Raw genomic sequence first — 20,315 nt, 5'->3', positions numbered from 1 at the left:
CGTCTCCAAGCATACAAGAAGTCAAACTGCTTCGTTTATCGATTCTGCTTGGCCAAGTGAAAAGGAAATTGCCGCTTCATGAGCGACCTTTATATTGGCACAAAAATGGTATACCACAGAGTCGCTGGTACGTAAACCGATACGCGTTCCCAACCAACCGTCGCGCGCTCCAATCACCAAGCTAAAGACCGGCCTAGCCGATGTAATTGCCTATCATAAATGCTAGTTACAAGGATTTTGTTATTATCTAAAATGGAGAACTACGTCAAGTCCTTGCTTGCGAACGCTTAGCCCGGGACGTTCGTGGTAATTACGTCGATCGATAAGCCTATACAAGCCACACGACTCAATTCCACCTGAAATCCGCCAAGCGAGAAATTCCCCGCGTATATTACAGTAATGATATGAATATGAAATATTCCAAAATGGGACAGCTGGCATCGACGTGACGTCACATAGATACTTTTGTCTCCGCTAGCCAATCAGCACACGCGTTACCATCCGGCCGATAGTCAATGTACAAGGCCCCTCGTAACGTGCTCATTATGTATTCAAGTCATTTTGTCCGAAACCTGAATATTTGATGGCTGCTATAGTATTTTCACCGTGCTAGCCACCGTGTAGCGAAAACTATTAGCAGGTGAAACGAATCGGCACACGGCTTGAAAGCAATCTTCTCCCCATATCTGTCCAACGAACGTTTCTCGACGGTAAAGGTAATAAAAGCGTTACTGGACCGACCCGCGCAGAATATTAACTTCATTGCGTGTCAGTTCGAAACGAAAGCAATAAAGATGTCGGCAATGGATCCAGTGCTTACTAAGGATGAGATAAAGAGAACATACCAGACTTGGGCCGAATTAAATTATGGCGAAGGTGCCAAAACGAAGACTGTTACACAGAAAAAATATAACCGGATTGCCGCCTTTCTCAGAGGTGACGAACCTGCGACCACGGAAAATGCTAAATTTCGTTTTTGGTTAAAAGCAAAAGGATTTAAATTGGGACCAGAAAAGGATAAAGAGGGAAACTCCGAAGGAAGCTTCGATGACGTAATATATGTTCCCGTGAAATCACCAGTAAGACAATCGATTTTTGTTTTTTGTTTTGTTTTGTTTTGTTTTTTCTTTCATAATACTAAATATTATCAGTGGTACTTTATGATAAATAATAGCAAATTGTGATTAATAAAAACATTGATACCTTTGTCAGTTTCATCATGATGATTTTCACGATTATCAACAAGTATCACTATCACATTTTATTACCATTTTAAATATTTAGTAATAATAAAGTAAAGTAAATATAAAAGTAATTTTTTAACAGATTATTTAGTCCCAGATTATAAGACCTATTATGAAAAAATAAACAATGTTCGAATTTATGAGTTTAAATGTATGCCCATTACACATAGGCCTACACATGGGCCATATCTATAGGCCTTAATATGCTTATGAATTTAGAAGCCTGTATATTGTTATATATTTGTTATATTATATTATATTTGATTATTAATATAGTACATACATACACACACATATATAGGCCTATATACGCTTCACATTCAAGGCCCTGGCAATAAGTTTTACACTGGGGCCCGTTCTCATCTCTACGCCGCTGGGTGATGGTAACTGTGATGAGGTATATAATGACCATATAATATCTGTCTCTTATACACATCTAGATGTGTATAAGAGACAGAAACTTACATGCACAATGTACAGTAGGTGTGTAATTTTGTACATGTGGTTCATATTTCGTTTTATGTTTAGTTTTGATAGTTAAAATAGAGAGTACATAATGTAATGATGTGATTGTAATGGGTTCGTCCTCTCTACTAGATGCTACCAGTGGCGGTGGCGGATCCACGAATTTGAAATAGAGGAGAGGGGTAGGGAGGGAGGACTTTCACAGATAGTGGGTCTATACCACCATGGTTGGGGCTGAGGTCAGAAAATTTATAATTATGGCACCTCTTGTTGGTCAGAAATGGCACTCATAGACTTTAATTTAAATATTATTATTTTTTTTTTTCTCCATTTTTATTATAATTTTGTAAAAAATATGGTGGGGAAGCCCCCTCGCCCCCCCCCCACCCACTTGAATACGCCACTGGTTAGCACCTACTACTGGTATTTTATCTTGCTTCAGTCGAGGCCCATCGGTTCAGGATTGTCATAATATAATGCGCCGACCCCCCATACCTCACCTACTCCAATATAATTGATTTTCCTCTCATTGTTTCATGCATTGATCATTTCGTATCCATGCCACAAATGCGATGAAGACTCGATCGCTTGTCGATCTTTCGGGTGACGTCATAGTTATTACAACGATATGAAGTTGATCAAGGCTGATGGTCGCATAGCAACTGTTTCATAACACTTACAGCACTTACGGACAGACTCGTGTCTGTACGTTCTTTGTGTAAACCACGTGACAAATGAGGGATACACATTTTCCCGAAATGTAAGACAATTTCTTTAAGTTGATGATGCTTAGATAAATATTCGAGTTCCGTGGAACACTCGTTATTTCCCGGAGAAGTCCATCTTCCGCATAAGATACTCATTATTATGATGATCAGGCTGTGAACGATCCCAACAGGTCGAGTCTTTTATAGGTTTATTGTTGGTGATATAATACACCGTCTAGTAGTACAACTGTACATGACTATTTTGAAGGTCAAGGCTTATAAGCAACACTCAAAATCGTATCGTATGCCTTTTTGTGTATCGTTATTAATATGAAATTGTTAGTCTCTATAAGGTAAACAATTGCCGAATAGTGCATGAAATCAATCTTGGAAATTTGTTATTAAAACTCAATAAATGCACATGATGTATCCGCAGTATTATGCTTGCTTATATACTTTGACCTTGACATAGTTATGCGCAGTAGTAAAAGCTGCGAGGATACGTATTAAGCAAGCAAACTTATAACGCTAATGTCATTGAGATCATCTGGTATAAATATCTCCATACTCATACATGACATTGATAATGATAATGATGATGATGATTATGATTATGATGATGATGGTGATGATGTTATAAAGCCTACTCCAACTGTTTAATTTTACCTGCCACCAACTTGTTTTTATTAGTTTAACTTCTGAGACCACATAGGCCCCTTTTGAAATAGTACGAATATTCCAATTATCATTATTATTTATTAAAGGCCATGAATCATGAAAAATGAATAAATAACCTAGTCCTAGACTTCTCATTCTTTAAATTCAAAATAAGGCTCCTGAAAATTTAAAACGTCGGAGCATTCGGTGATACTATTACCCCACCGGGAACAATTCTGTAGTTGATTCAAGTAAGACCAGTGGTCCGGGCCCCTTACATTTTTCAAAATTATGAAAATAATAGAGAAAAAAGTAAATTATATTCTCTTTAAGTCTAAGAGTGCCATTTCCGGCCATCTGGTGCCATTATAATGTCTTACCTCAACCAAACATGGAGGGGTTGAGGTGGTCAGAAAGGTAAAGTCTCTCCCTGTCTCTCTATTTCCAATTCCTGGACCCGTCAATGAAATTGACGGCTCCCAACTCCATCTCCTCCACCCACTCTTCATAACTCAGGCCTACGGCCCCTGGGTTTTCACGCTTCACATTCAAGGCCCTGGCAATAAGTTTTACACTGGGGCCCGTTCTCATCTCTACGCCGCTGGGTGATGGTAACTGTGATGAGGTATATAATGACCATATAATATGTTGCCTATAAATTGCGTTAATTACTACGACGATGACTTTGTGTCCCAACGTCACTGTCTTAAAGATGTGTTGATCGTTTTGGAGCTGATGAAGATGTATTGTCCCTTGCTAATGTCAAAAAATCATAAAAATAATTTTGAAATAAACTTGCTCATATTGCAATAGCATACAAATTATTAACTTGTGCATAAAACTTATTGAATTAAAAAAATGTGTACCCTGATTTTTAAACCAAAAAAATTATAATAAAAATGATAAAACACTTCCAGCGGACTGGAAGTGTTTCTATCATTTTTCGCTGTAAACTGATTGGTAGACATTTTTAAATACACTAATTTCTAAGTTCAAGTTGATAACTTTTATGTTACTTCAAAAAGTTAATTTCAAAAAATATTTTTATGAGTTTTTTTGGTATTTAGAATGGGACAATAGGGCCTACATCTTTAACAAAACTCAAGTCTAAGAGCGATTTCCCTAGAAACGTTGCCCCAACCGGGATTTGACCCGAGACTTTCTGTTGCCTATACAGGCGCCAATTGGGGCACATTATGTTTGCTATCTTTCCTATCGTTATTATTATCTCCGCCAGGAGATATATGTTTTCAGTCGTGTAAGTTTCTGTGTGTGTGTCACGTTTTTTGGTGTTTTCGTGTGTTTGTGTGTGTGTGTGTGTGTGTGTGGGTGTGTGGGTGTGTTCAAAATATCTCAAAAACGGCTGCATAGACATAATTGAAAATAACCTGAAGTGTTAGATATAACTCAATGAAGAAATAATTAAATTTTTAGTAACAGTCCGGAGTAGGGTGTGGATGTGTTGGGACCAATTATTTAAGAGCAATTAAGCGCAAGATATTTATAAAAAAAATAAAAACTAATCAACTAATACGAATGTAATTTTTGTAAAAGTTTAACAAGGAAGAAAAATTAAGTGTTGGTGACGATCCAAATTCGGGTGTGAACTTGAGGGTCATTTACATTTCTAAGGAAGGTCGTGCGTGTTTCATGTGTTCAAAATATCTCAAAAACAGCTGCGGTGTGACCCAAGGACGAGGTGATTAAATTTTGGTGACGACCTGGAGTAGGGTGTGGATAGAACCATTTTAAAGGAAAACGTCCCAGACCAAATATTTCAAGAAAATAATCAACTTATCTGAATTGAAACTTTCGTGACAGTTTAACCACGTTACAAGGAAGAAATTATTAAGTGTTGGTAACTATCCAAATTCGGGTGTGAATTTGAGGATCATTTAAAATTCTAAGGTCCCAGACCTAATATCTCTAAAAATAATAAGTGGATTTAAATAGCACTACACAGATTAGTTTGTCATGTTTCAATGAAGAAATGTTTAAATGTTGGTGACCATCTGGAGTAGTGTGGAAATGAGTACCATTCAAAAAAAAGTGTCCCAGACCAGATATTTTAGAATCTATAATGATCTGAATGAAACTTCCGTGATAGTTTAACCAAGGTACAAGGAAGAAATTATGTAGTGTTGGTGACGATCCAAATTTGGGTGTGCATTTGTGGGCCATTTGGCCATTCGGGTGTGCATTTGTGGGCCATTATTCCTAGACCTTAATATCTCTAAAATGGATCAATGGATCAAAATTCGACTTCCAGAATAGTTTGTCATGTTTTAATGAAGAAGCGTTTAAATTTTGGTTACGATCCGAAGTAGGATGTGGATGATGATTATTTAAAAATGCCCTCTCTAAAAAAGTGTCCCCAAAAACCCAGACTAAAAGTGGAAATAATGCCCCTCTTTGAAATAAAAAAAAAATGTTCGGGCGAGTTACTGTGTATTCTTGAAGAGGAGCGGAGTGAAGTGAGTTGGGGTAGTGGTGGCGGTTGAAGTAAATTAGAAACATTTTGGGAGATTTATTTTAGAAAGGGAGATATGCTCTCACTGAATGCTCTTGTTAGGCACAGTGCTAATACTGTAGTTTACTTAACAGGTTATAATGCTTGTGGAAGGGGTTCTTCTAATATAAATTTTATCTCTAAATACCAACCTACATGTAAGTTAGGGGCCGTGTTTCCTTCTGACTCAACTTCTCTGATAATATTTACAATACTTACTTATGTACTTTAGAATCGCTGAGTAAATTTTAAGAAATATTGCACTTCTTGTCATATTAGCGTCATATTAATCAACCGCAATTTCTAGGTCGATATCTCTGTGTCAGAAATGAAGTCACTAATCACAAACCAGTGCGCCAAATTCCCACAGATCTTGACAGAACTCGGCTGCGTCAGGCCTAGCTCATCGCCTCCTAGCTTCAACCCTACAAATGACACGATTCCATAAAACTGAGCCATTATTTCTACATCTATATAATTGGATTCTATTTTGACATCGTTGCGATGATGTAGTTACTGCATTAAGACGTCCTCAGTACACGTCACGTGGCCGTATTAATGCTGACGTCACGGGGACTGATCGTCTGAGAATTTTGTCTCCGTTAAAGTGACCTTTCGGTGACCCTATGTACATTTACCGCTTGGTCAGAAGCTGGGATTATTTTGACAATTTATTTTCATCAGGGAAATCGGTAGCAAAAACTTTAGCCTATTGACAACTATGAGACCGTGGAGCTTAAAGAATTTTGGGAAGGTTTTATGTCTTGACCTTTATGCTCTAAATAATAATACAAATTATCTAAACACAAAAAATGGGCCTATAGAAAAATCGAACGAGACGAAAACTTTGGTTGTCATTCAGATTTGGGTCACACAATATTATTGTATTTCATTATAAGTCACAAAGTATCATTTTCCCAGTGTGGCGAATAGGGACGATAATAACTGGTGGATTTAATGGGTGGGGGAAAAAGAAAATAGTATTTAAATTTAACACTGAGCGGGCCATTTCCGGTGATCCTGGAGGTGCCATAATCATAACATTTCTTACTTCGGCCCCAGCCATACTGGGCCTGAGGTGGGTAGACCCTTTATCTCACCCTTCTCTATGACGAATTCCTGGATCAATCACTGATCAATAGTCGGAAAAATCGACGGAATACCAATGTCGAGTAGTCATTTTTTTTTTAAATGAGCATCGATATTATAAAAATCGTTGTGCAATTTACTATGAAATTATTAGATGGGTGGTGGCTAGTGTGGGAAATCACAACTTGGGTCGCAGAGGGGAAAAAGGTTTGGGAAGCGGGGTTACACCACATTTGAGCTGAATTCATGTACTTCATCACAAACGGGTAGTATCTTAAACACATGATAATCTGAAATTACCACACCCACCTCCATAAGTTGTTCTGCTCTTACCAACACAATGAACATCCTCAATAATATGCCCTATATGCACGGTAGCGCTCTTTCGGTGTGTGTGTGGGGGGGGGGGCGGTGTGTGCGCGTGTGGAACCATTTTGGTGGAAAGAACTATACAACCTTGACATTTCCGACAAATAATTTTTTTTTCATTCTTATTAATTCAGCTGTATTTGACCAAAGCATGCTACTACTGTCATTGCACCGTAAGACGGACCATTGTCAGTGGCGAATCCAGAAATCAAATAAAGAAGGCCATGGGGGGACCTAAGCCCCACCATGGTTATGGGGGCTGAGTTTAAAAATGTATGATTATGGCACCTACCAAATGGCCACGAATGGCACTGTCGGACTTAAATTTGAATATAATTTTCTTTTTTCTCCATTGAAAAAATAGATAGAAAAATAGATAATTACTTGAATGGCCTAGTCCAGACAACTGGTCCCCTACTCAGAGAACAACCTAAGGAGGAATTCTTGTTGGATCCTTTGAGTTCCTTATATCTATATAGACAAGCCTAATGCCTCTCTTTCTTTAGGCTTATAGCAGGCTTGCCATATTTTAATTAGGGTTAATAGTGCCGGACTGACTGGCGTAAATGACTAAAAACACCAGGACAGTGCTAATTTACATAATCCAATGCTCGACCCTGACGCATGGGGAATTAATTTTCAATTTCAAGAGGTAAATCATTTACATCCACGATCAATGATCGCCTCTCGTGTACTTTGAAGATGCTGGTATACCGTACGGACCAAACATGGAGTATAGAAAGGTTTTAACCACTAAAAACGTAAATGTATTATGACTGAATCCAAATAGGCCTACAAGCCTAAGCAAACGATTACAGGGCGGTTGGTGCAGTGGTCGACGTCGGACTTTCAACCAAGGGATGGGTTTCGAGCTCCTCGCTGTGCATTCCGATTGTGTCCTAGGGCATATTTCTGCTGAATAATGCCAAAAACAGTGTTTTTTAAAAACGGTTAAATTCCTTCGGAACGCGTTTCTAGTGAAAAGTGCAACTAAAACAAACACGATAAGGCTAGCATTTGTAGGCAGGCGGAGCTTATAATGACGATCACCTACGAAAGTTGAAGTTGACCTTACGTCCTGTGGGCTACAGCGCATTCTGCGAAAGAAGTAAAAAACACACCGCGAAAGTGTGAAAAACATTCTGGTAAGCCTAAAGCATGTCATCTTGTTGGTTTCGTTTTTTTTCTTCGCCCGAATTTCGAATGGACGATCGAACCAACGAATGACAAACATAGGGGCCCCTTAATCCGTCACTGGGTATATATGGTATATGGCCTACAGTCGATGTCAGAGACATATTCTGTTATGCATCAACAAAGCTCTTTTGGGTCAGGGTGCTAGATCGAAGACCCTATGGGTTGCAGCCCGGGGACCCTAGGAGTCGAGGGCCCTGCGGACCGCCGCACGAGAGCGCATTGCGTTACGATACTGGGTATATTTTAATACCGGTATGCGCAACGTGGGGGATTTAACACTTCCTACACTTTAAAAAATGTCACCAAAAGTGGGACAACATTGTGTTGACCTTTGTGTTTAAACCTTCGACATAGTGTATAATATAAATGGAGAATTAGCACATTTTAATATTACTGTACTTCTGACTATATATTATAGTCAAGAGCGGAGCGTGGATTAGTAGATTAGAAATCTTCCCCGTTAGTAGTGGCATCAATGGTAAAGTCAATATGCCAATCGGTTTTTAATATTAAAAATAAAAAAATCAAGTGTAATCAAATTGATGTTTTAACATTTTCAGGTTCATGCAATATTGAGACGTCAAGGTGAACCTTCAACCCGATTTTATGTACAGTAGCTTATGATGAATTTTAATATATTATAATTCTACATACACTGTGTTTAATACAATGCTCCACACAATCTTTTTGCGCTTTAGGCTACAAGTTTACTAGCTATGGTGAAAGCCCAATGTTTTGTTATGTTGACGTGTTTAGCATTACAAGTGCTTAGGTAGGCATATCAAATACCTGAACACATTCATTTGTTACGTTGTGCATCTTTGAAAATGTAAGTATCTTTGTATAGGCAATTTTGTATATAGGCCTAACAACGGCGTTTCGATAGCGACATCTTTTTATCAGGTCACAGATGAGGGAGCTAAACTCAAATCGTTGTACTCGGCAATTGCGAAACTTTGACGTTTCATACACAGACATTCTTTTCATTAAAAATACTACGGAAATTTATCTTAGGTCTTTACCCATTAATGAACAGGTCTAATGCCCAGAACAAATGACTTTTCCATCGGGATCTTTGGTTACATTGTCCATCGACAACTCAGATTTTTCCGATTACTGAAAAATTATTGTAAGAACTAAGAAAAAGTGGCCCGTTAATCTTCATCATGTCCCGTTTGTTTGAAATCCCACAGTTGATTTATCCTGTACCTGTAATTTATAAGCAACCCATATTTTGCACTCAAGACAAATTATTAGGCACTACAGAAATGTTGTATTTTTCGGGATATTTGAAGACTTGGTTACCCCATTTTAATACTACCTTGAAAGTCTGGATATCCGTTCAATATAATTGGTCTTTTCTGTGTTATATTCGTGAGAACAAATTGCCCACGTGAATACAATACAGTTTCTGAGACTGTGTACATATTCCGCCCGAAGTCATCGTCGAAATTCTAGGCCACCGACGTGTATCCCGGTATATCATGCTTGTGGCCTAGTTTAGCAACTCGGAAAAAATGTTCCCATTTTGATCGCTGAACTTTGTATTAGTGTTGCCATTAAATCATTTCGAGTTCATCTCAATTATCTTAAAATGTTATTTTACCAGCGGCACAATGATTTCTGCATAATTACACTAGGTGCCACACATATTATAAAAGATTTTGTGAAATATGATATAGGCCTAAATTTTCGCCTTCCGCAAATAGCATTATTAATTCATGGGGTGATATCCATGGTTAACATAACATGGTCCTTGAAATATACCGTAAAACCTTGAATAGAAGCCCTGTGCTTCTTCTAATTTAGGCCCGACTTTAGGACCCTTTTGGATGGGTTTCTTTTCGAAATGAGCTACTTTTGAAGATGGGCTTCTTTTCGAGGTTTGCAAACTAAAGTGGGAATAGTTTTCAAAATGAACGCATGTGGTCCTGTGAAAATATTTAAATGTTTGTTGTATCATTGTACTTTTACAGCTGGAAGGAATAAAATAAAAATATTATAAAATATAGGCATATATATATATATATATATATATATATATATATATATATAAATTATATAAATACAATCAAGTTTCTTATATCATTTATTACCATGAAATAGAAAATTAATTATACTAACAATTTTCAATCTTCTAATAAATTCATATTAGCCAGTGTTAGATTCAAGCTAGCCCTCCATTAAACCGTTTCTACAAATTGATGCATGCACGGAATCTTGTTGACTAAACCCCGTACGTTCGATTATAGTTGTGTAGCATTATTTTAACCATGCTACAATAAAATAAAAATAATATTTATGCTGACACATTGTCATAATCATCAAAGATAACGTAAGTCGGAATGTAAGTGTTATCTCGAATGAAACCGTACTATCCTGAAAGAGTGGTTTCTTTTCGAGCCGACAGACGAAAGTAAAAACAGGTTATCCTAAATTTACTTGACCTGCTATCTTAAAACACTAGTTTTGTCAGATAACCGGAATAATTCTTAACTGCTTCTTAAACTTAAAACTTAAGATGGGAGATTGTATTTTTTTTAGAACACCGGGTGCTGCAGTGTAGGCTCGAGTAATAAGCAATGTAAAGAGGAACCGCTATAGTGTGGTACAGCAAGGTTGCCGCACCCGAGAATCTTCGATTAATTGTCCTAAAATCTCGGACGGTGGTCTAAACCCACCTCAGCCCCATATTGGTTGGAAGTGAGGTGAGCAACTTTAAAATTGATAGGCAGCTTTGATGCTTTAGATGCTCGGAAGTGCTGTTTAAAAAAATGTTGCTTCATATCAGTGTTTTCCCGACAAGAATTGACTTCCCCGACGATGTCCTTATTCACCCAATATGTTGATGAGGGTCTATATTTTAACAATATAGATTTTGGTGATCGGTAAAAATAATTATAGATATCAGAAAGGTGACAAGCCTATAGGCCTATAATTGGCCATTGGACGGCACAATCATGTGTATGATATACCGAAACGTCGATGTAAGTATTTTAATGTTCACCAATGACGTGGTTACGCCTACACGTCCAGCGCATTGTGTTAAAAGTCCTACAAAATCAACGCTAAGCCACATTATTATACATTTAGTCACTCTAAATACACGTTAGGGTATCTATGTTGGGTAGATTACAGAATTAACCTTTGGGAGGTGTTCAGACGCATTAATCCAACGACACAATTTAACGGTAAACAAAATAGAGGTTACTTGCGAAAAGCAAAGATGTATGCCTGAAGTCTGAATTTGATGATATACCGTACTAGCAATGGACGATTTCATCAACACTCGTTTTCAACCGCTAATGGGGTTTTCTATCTACAGATCTTTAAAATATATTTCCCACACGTACGATAGGCCAACCGCCACAGATGATTAACCCGTATGTAACTAATATACGAATGCATCTAGCAGTAATATATGCATAATGTGACCGGTATTATCGCCCCAGCGTTTGATCGAACGCCACTGGAAACCACATAATGTCCCGGTGTTATTCAACAATAAAGAATGTAATAATCAAGTGTGGCAAACTGCTACTTTGCACAAAAAAAACACCTCCGAAGCCTCAGAAATTGTATGCATTGTTCGTCTCGTGCGCAGAACGAGGCTTGACCCGTGCCTTAATTATGCGGGCGATATCGATCCGACGTCGCCTCACTGCTTCGAGTCATAACTAATGGGCTAGCAATGGGTCGTTATATCCGACTACGATACAGTATTGCATTTGCTTTGTCTCTTATTTATTTTTTTTTGCGTCCGACGATGGTGTAAAGTTCAGTGATGGTTTTCACTTGAAAATATGAATGTTTCTAAATGAGTTCAATAATTTAATGAAACAATGAAGCTTATTGCTATTTTTGTGATCCATCTTCATCATCAATCATCATCATCATCCTCATCATCATCATCATCATCATCATCATCATCATCATCATCATCATCATCATCATTTGCCTATTGTCATCATGTTATATATATTGTAACCAGTAGCGTTTATTGACAGTTAAAATCATAGTAGTTTCTTCACTTCAATTCGAGCATCGAGTTCCTCACGTATGTCGCTCCTTCATTTGAATTCCAACTAACAAATTTCCATTTATTATATCGGTGGGCAAGACATTCAAGCTAACAACGTGCAAGGAGAATAGCCCCGTATTACTCTATTTAAGATTAAAACGATTTCATAAACACTGCACCGTTTTGCTTACCTAACTTAATCCCACGCGTGGCAAACCGTATTTGATAGTCCATCATCCCGAGGGGATGTTTCTCGGCACGCGACCACTTTTTGTTTGCGTGTACTGGCGCGTGATAAACAGACAAAGGGGATGAATTGAGGCGGCGAGATCGGAGGGAACGTGAATACCACGATGGATTTTATTCTTAATGGTGCCTTTCATCGTGCTTTTCATCGTGTTCGTTTTCTTCATAATCTGCGTTCATAATGCCCAGTTTGCATTACAAAAACAATCGTGTTAGGTGTTACATACTGAAGAAATATGCATGTTTTCTTTCTCCTGCTCGTTTGCTGTTAAATTATATTATCGTTATTCTCACTCCGTTTCAGCTTTGCGTTTCGTTAAGTTGATGACGGATTGAAAGATAGAAATGATTGTACAGTCTTGCCAAAATAACAATGGGCTCGATTTATTGTTATTGCAATTTGATAAAATATCGTGTTGATTGTTGAATACATTATACAACTATAATAGTCTACTCTATCCAGGCTAACGTGATAGTCTCGTTGTTGCCGTTGCTAATTCGTTGTGGACTCTCTCCCCGAAACGAATATTAGACCTACTTTAAATTCTAAAATTTCTGTTAATATCTTTTTCGAAGGTTTTTTTTCATCAGAGAGTTGTCAGTCGGTTGGTATTTGAGTTAATTATTATTGCATACATAGTTTTGTCGGCACACTTAAACTAGTCCAATTGCGTATAGACCTAGAATTAAAGTTACAATTAAAACGTAACCCTATACTTTAATCGCCCAGTTACGGTTTTATAATATTCCAAGATGTAAATACGCCTAATATGGTTAACAGTTTACCAACAAAATGTAGATCTATGGGGCGAGCTGACTGAAAAATTCCTGGTAGGCTTCAGTAAATAAATGTTCTTTGCTTGGATAAAACTTGTTTGCCCTATTTCCAATTCGAATTAATATATTCCAATTGTTGGAGGGGTAGAGAAGTTATCTGATTCAGAACTTTGTTCGCATATAATATTTTTTAAACGCTGATATTACCACCATACAAATGCGGTAATACCAGAAGATGATTTCATTCTGGTTAATTATTAACAACATTTTGATCTGGCAGTACAATGTGAATTGCATCAACATTTACATCGATAAAAGGTAAGACAATAAAAAAAAAACCGCACACACACACACATAATACAGATGATAAAAAGACTACGTGATGACTCCCATTTTATGATTTTAAATTGTTTCTCTCGTTGCCAATGCCAACCTTCTTGTAGATAGCCCACTAACTCGTTTTTTTTTTAAATTTGACAATCATTTCCTTTCATAACCCGATTTGTCCAAATATTACACAGCGCCATCTATGATCTACTGCACATGCGATGTAAATTATTATTCAAAGAAGCTTACACCCCTGTCTCATAGAAGTGTATCTATATTTGACCTTTTGAATGCTATCATCATAGCATCAAAATAAACAAAACGTCATCATAAGTAGAAAAATTAATGTACTCTATGTTTGCTCTCGGTGAGGGCGGTATTTTTCTATTGCAATAGATGTTCAATTTTGAAATGTAAGTTAGTCAAGATGACGACGAAACCATATTTTGTTCTGCTTTTTGTCAGTGAGAAAGTCATAATCGTAGGCGACGGTAATTGTTTTGTTTTCTCTCGGGCAACTCAAATTGGTTAAGATATCATTCAAATTGAATCAGTTTACTACTATTAAGATGGATTTGTAATTGAAATTGACTGGAACATTAGAATAGAATTTGTTTTATCATAATTAATGGCCATAAAATAGAATACTATTAACAATTATTTTTCAGATTGTCATTATTATAAATGTCACATTGCAATAATTAATCTCATCATATATATTGCTTTATGCTATCTTAGAACTTAAAATATGTTGCATAGGCCTGGCTATATCTTATTTTTCATAACGTATAGGCCTATCAATGTAGTTATTATTCAAAGAATAAAGTTGAGGTGGACAAACGATATTATACCAGCCACTAGCTTTCTTTCACGCAGTCAACATCTCTTCAAAACGGCCAGCGGATAGATTTAATTTTGGGGCTTATCACAACCTAGATCAATTTTGCAATTTATTTTCATCAATCATCGTGTAGTATTCATTAAAATAAATAAAGAATCGTCATTATTAAAAGCTTAACTTTTATAAGGCATTTATATGAGGGAAACTTTTAAAAAAATGATGCAAGCATTGTGATACGATATTCCAAACTTTAGTAGCTCATGTTCAGTAATAACGCGATATCATTAAGATTTGGTCTATTCTATAAGGACCAAAAAAATTCTTGTGTTGTCGTGCACGTTTTGAGAAAATCCAAAAAAAAAAAATTGGTAGGTCGGTAGGAAAAGCAAAACTATCGCATAACACTGTCGCATCACCTAATGTCCAACAAAATATTTTTCGTTGTAGTCAAAAAAAAAAAAAAAACTAAAACAAAAACAAAAAATAATAAAATGCCGAACATCAATTTCGTACATTTTGGGTTGGTCGGGAGTGGCCCGCACAATATTTTTTTCTTTTATTTGTGACCTAGTCTTTTCGCTTCTGGTTTTCATAATTAATTGTTTTATTTTTTTTTCTACTTCAGGAATCAAGTGGAATGATAGTCGACCGTGGATATAAGCGAGTGGCCGTAGTTGAGGACTTTTTCGACATCATTTATGCAGTTCATGTAGAATCCGATTGCAAAGGGGGCAAACACGCTGGCCAAAAGCGCACTTACAAAGCTGTAAGTTCCATCAATTAAATAGGTACCAAGAGGTACCTACTTTGTTTGACAAAAGGCGAGTTAACGCTCACTGAAATTTGGATTGCAAATGAATGCTTGATTTGGCATCATGGATCTCTTGTAATGTATACATATAATATTAATAATTATCATAATTGTTATTGTTGTAGGTATAGTCATTGTTAATGTTGTTATTTTTAGTGTTATCGTTGTCGTCGCCGTCAGCGACGACATCGTCAACATCGTCAACGTCATTGTTATTGTTATAGGCCTAATTGTTATTATTGTTATCGATATTGTTATTGTTATTATAATTAATTATTATTATTATTATTATTATTATTATTATCAGTAATATTAGTGTTACTATTATGAATATTGAAATTCTCTATCCTGAATAATTGTAGTTTTTATAGTTTATAGTGAATACGTTAACACAAAGGACACGCATCGCTTTAGGCCGACAACCGTATTGGACGGGGTAGTCCACGAACAAAGCTCATTTTGGAATCGACCTCATAATTATTTTGTTGTTACACGATATTATGCCGTCTTGCCTTACATAAGGCTAAAACCCTCTCCAGAAAATAGGAATGAAAACATAATGAAGCATATTATTGTTCTTGGACTTCTACGGTCTGTTGGGGATGCAGACATAACCGATGGTTTCATGCCTTTGCCCCTCTTTGTCTTTTTAATAGATTATATATTTTCCTTCATTTATGTTTTGTAAATATTTATGCTGAGATCATAAAAATGCTAAAATAAAATGTACTTTGCAGCTTTATGAGAGTGTTGAAGGCGCAGTGGCGAAAAACAAAACAAATTACATTTTCATTGTTGTTTACTATACAAAAATATGGCCTAGTATGAAAGTGATATAGAAATGACGTCATTACAGTCCCTTAAAGTCAGGTTCTGGAGAAAATTATGGACCATGCCGCCCGTATATAAATATGTTGTAGAACTTATTTTTTAAGATAAAGCCATATTGACGAAAAACTCGGAAGCGGTTTAATGAAAATAAATACAGAGTTTTGGATATTTAGAACTGGGAAAAGGCTGAAAAAAGGGTTGTTATGCCCCTCCCCACCCCGCTTTTTAAAATATTCAAAAATTTGTATCTCATTAACCGCTTCCGAGTCTTTCGTCAAATATGCTTTTGTGTCTTTAGAGAAATCAGTTCTACAATTTATATTAAAAAAAATTCCTACGGAGCCTGGTTTTAACGTTAGAACCACCAGGCGATTGATGCATTTCGCTGGATGGGAATTTGAAAATTTGTTTAAAATGAACGCTTTGTAAACAATACCATAATGCCGAGCCAACTACGTGTTTTAATTTATGTGGACGTGTAAGAGACGTCAATAGCATTGAATGGGTACATAACTTTAAACAGGCTTGAGTAAGGTGATATATCATTTGCAACATTGTCAGTCTCACAATGAAAATCTTGGGACAAAGGACATCATTGTTAACTTTAAGCACGGTTTAGTTACCTTAGGCCAGGTTTCCATAAAATCGCTACAATATTTCCACAGCGTTTTCACTGCAATCATTGCACTGCGTAGCTGTCCCCGACGCAATTGGAAATGCTTTCTGATTTGGCCAGCCAATCAGCGTCTTCGAAATGAGTCGTCGCAAGTATGGAGCGATTTTATGGAAACTAGACTTTACTAAAAATTGTTATAGTAACAACATAAATTGATGTTAAATAAAGAGAAATAACTGTTAAATATATGAAATAAAGGAATAATTAATATTAAATATCATGTTCGTTATAAGCATGTAATACCAGTAGTAGGTCTTATAATTATAAAATAGAATAGAACATTTACATAGCGCCAGTATATAGTTAAAAAAATAAGTAAAAGATTCATAGTGTTTTAATAGAGCATGAATACAAATGAAACACATTTTACGGATTTGCATATAGTGCAATGGTCAACCTATTATGAGAATACTCTTAACCTTTTCATTTTAATGAGTTTTATAAATGTAAATATTAATTATTTCAAAAGGTCATAGATAGTAATTTCAATATGATGGTGGTAGTTTATTTTATTGAAGAGATATATTTTGGCATATCTGAGCCTCTCTTTAGAGCTGATGTTCACAAGCATAAGTCTGCATCATTTGTGGTTCTAAAAAATCTAAAACACAAAAGGCTAAAGGTGTTGCATACATGGCAAAAAAATTACTATAATGAAAAAGAAGAGTCAAAATAAGAACATTGAGATAAATACCATTTCCACTTCGGACCATCCCGGTATTTCTGAGGCTGTGTGTTGGGTATAGTCTCGCCTGGAAATTCAAATGTAACATTTTAATCAGAGCAGAGAAATCCTCTGCAAAAGAAAAATTAAGCTTACAGATGCCTGTTGATATTAATAGACCTATTATTTATATTAGTAGGCCTACTCTATTCACATTGCTCTCATCTGTCCTGCTTTCAGATTGCCGAAACGTACGCGTTTCTGCCGCGTGAAGCCGTATCGCGTTTCCTAATGAACTGCAGTGATTGTCTGAAACGTATGCACTTGTCGCCGAACAATACCAACGAACCCAGCTTGACCAACAGTGGACCCGTTGCAAGTGAAGACACAGCCATCGACTACAACATGCCAATAACCACCACATACCTCACTAAGATAAATAGGCTGCGATACGACATTGTCGGTGAGGTAGGTATTGTTCGAACTGGTTGTTGGTAAAACCGGATCTCCAAAAAATATGCTATTGTTATTATTATTATTATTATTATACCAATCACAGTCATCGTTACAATGAAAACTAATATCAGATCACAAATTAAAAAAAAATGTAATGTTTTCTTGCTACGGATTGATGACACTGATTGTCATTCAATCCTCTGTTGAAGATGATGACGTAATAGGCCGATAATAGATAATCTTTACAGAGGGCGCTTTTCAACTTTCAACTTTTTCTTTGAGTAGTTGAATCATCTTAGATCACCAACTTATGATTTGATTGTCCGAACTTGAACTTCAATTTCCGTATTCGAGTGTTAATTCTCGAAAGATGCTAAAATATCTACAAAATTTAATCTCCTTCTTGCTACGTGAAATGCAATTAGATGTCGCGTGATGAAATAAGGAGACAGCACCTGTTCGGAAACAAGCTCTTTAGCCCCTCCCTTGCGTACTCCTAGGCCACCATCCTTACGTTTAATTAGTCCGCCTATGAAGACGGTACGCGGCACAAATGAAGCCGATTCGCTTCGGGAAATCAGAAGTTTCTATAACCTAGCCAACAGGAAATTCAACCCTAGCTAGTGAGAGAGAACAGAGGGGTCATTAGAATGTTCGAACCGTTTAATCTCCGTAATTACTTTCCGAAGTAAGAGGAATCGCTAGATACCGTATTAGATAAAAATAATGTGAATCGACGCCGGATGTTGTGACTGTATCGAACAGGTTCAAACAAACTGGGATATTGAGATTTAATTAACAAAAATAGCACCAGAAAAGAAAAACAATAATCAAAGACATCCAGAGAGCTTGGTTCGCTTACGAATTCTGCAGATAAATGGTATAAAAAAATATATCGACTACAAAAAAATAATCAAAACGTTTATGTTTTCACCAATACACATGTGTGAATTCAGCATGACGTCACGTTATGAGAGCGCCACTTTAAGTTAATTTAATCACAGTACAGAACGCTACACTTAAAAAAAACAGCTTGAAGGATTTGTTCCGCTTTTGGTGACACGTTTAAAAGCAAAACGTGTTTAGGCATAGCTTCATGTGCTTAGGATCTTGACGTCTTTAGCATCAAATGTGCTTAGGTATTTGATACCATGATGTCAAATACATAAACACATTTATTGCTAAACACATCAGGAACCTAAACATAACAGCCAGGCCTAAACACGTTTAGCTTAATTTTAAACGTGTCACTAAAAGCGGTACAAGCTTTGTGAAATCCTCCATGCTATTTTTACAGTGTATAGTTTATATTTTATACATATATTTAAGGTGGTCTCTGAAACACTTAAGCATGAATCAGGCCACCTGAGATTATATAAAAATATCCATAGCGATATTAGTAAACATATTGATTATATGTATTACAGGCTGCCTTATCCTAAATTCACTAGGAAGCATTGTATATCTGTAAGAACTATGAGTAACCCCGGAGGTCTCACCGCCGTAGATTATGAATGAATCCCTTTTCTATGAATATAAGACTCAAAATATTTACTAATATTACAAAGTTATTTACTATAATTTATGTTCTGACGTCACTGATTTCGTAAATAATTCAGCCAGGAGTGAATCTATATACTCACTACGCCTTCTTATCATGTATCACATTAAAAAATAATTCATTCATTCGCTTTTTATTTATTTTGCTCATCCATTCATTTATTATTTAATCCTTTCATTTATTTATTAATCCATTTATAAATGCATGTATATATAATATAGCTAACAATTCATGCATTCATTCAATATTGTTTCCTTCAATTTTATTTATTTTTTTTTTGCTTTCCAATTAAAGTATTCATTTATCTATTTTATTTTACTCATTCAATCACTCATTCATTCGTTCATTCATTTGTTTGTTCGTTCGTTCGTTCATTCGTTCGTTCACTCGATTGTTCATTCGTTCGTTCATTCATTCATCCATCCATTCATTCGTGTGTTCGTTCGTTCGTTCATTCATTTATTCATTTTACTCATTCATTCATTTGTTTGTTCGTTCATTTATTTGTTCGTTCGTTCGTTCATTTGTTCGTTCATCCATTCTTTCATTTATTCATTTTTTCAATCATTTATTCATTCATTTATTCATCCTCCTATTCATTCATCCATCCATCCATTCGTCCACCCTTTCATTCATTTTTTCATCGTTCTGTATCATAACACACGATATTTAACGTAGTCATTTCTAAATAATTATGCTACTTTAGTGAATGAATCGAAGTTTAAATATAATATAATTACATAAAACTGCACACATATTTGACATTATTATAAACGTTTTAACACATAATTTCCTGGTTCTGAATTAAAGAATATTGTACATTATTATTAGTAAAATATTGGACTATCATTTTTATGTTGTTCTACA

The 20,315-nt window shown here is 36.1% G+C and overlaps 1 protein-coding gene across 1 annotated transcript; it reads left to right on the top strand.

Annotated features, from left to right (window-relative positions):
- The first annotated feature begins 277 nt into the window (after positions 1-277).
- Positions 278-19,655, top strand: LOC117119823 (nucleolar protein 4-like). Its single transcript, XM_033264761.1, has 3 exons — positions 278-1,079; positions 15,075-15,215; positions 17,672-19,655. The coding sequence occupies exons 1-3, from the start codon at positions 795-797 to the stop codon at positions 17,927-17,929; spliced, it is 684 nt and encodes a 227-aa protein (XP_033120652.1). The 5' UTR covers positions 278-794; the 3' UTR covers positions 17,930-19,655.
- Positions 19,656-20,315: the final 660 nt, after the last annotated feature.

The sequence above is a fragment of the Anneissia japonica genome, unplaced genomic scaffold (assembly GCF_011630105.1).
Source record: "Anneissia japonica isolate Jap-2015-1 unplaced genomic scaffold, ASM1163010v1 scaffold724_len3256291_cov202, whole genome shotgun sequence".
Classification (NCBI taxonomy): Eukaryota; Metazoa; Echinodermata; class Crinoidea; order Comatulida; family Comatulidae; genus Anneissia; species Anneissia japonica.
Note: the sequence above shows the minus strand (reverse complement) of the source record. Positions and strands in the feature narration are given on the sequence as shown.

Coding starts and splice junctions, on each gene's coding strand:
- LOC117119823 (XM_033264761.1), top strand. CDS start 795: ATGTCGGCAATGGATCCAGTGCTTACTAAGGATGAGATAAAGAGAACA. Junction 1,080..15,074: donor ATGTTCCCGTGAAATCACCA/GTAAGACAATCG, acceptor TTTCTACTTCAG/GAATCAAGTGGAATGATAGT. Junction 15,216..17,671: donor AAAAGCGCACTTACAAAGCT/GTAAGTTCCATC, acceptor TCCTGCTTTCAG/ATTGCCGAAACGTACGCGTT.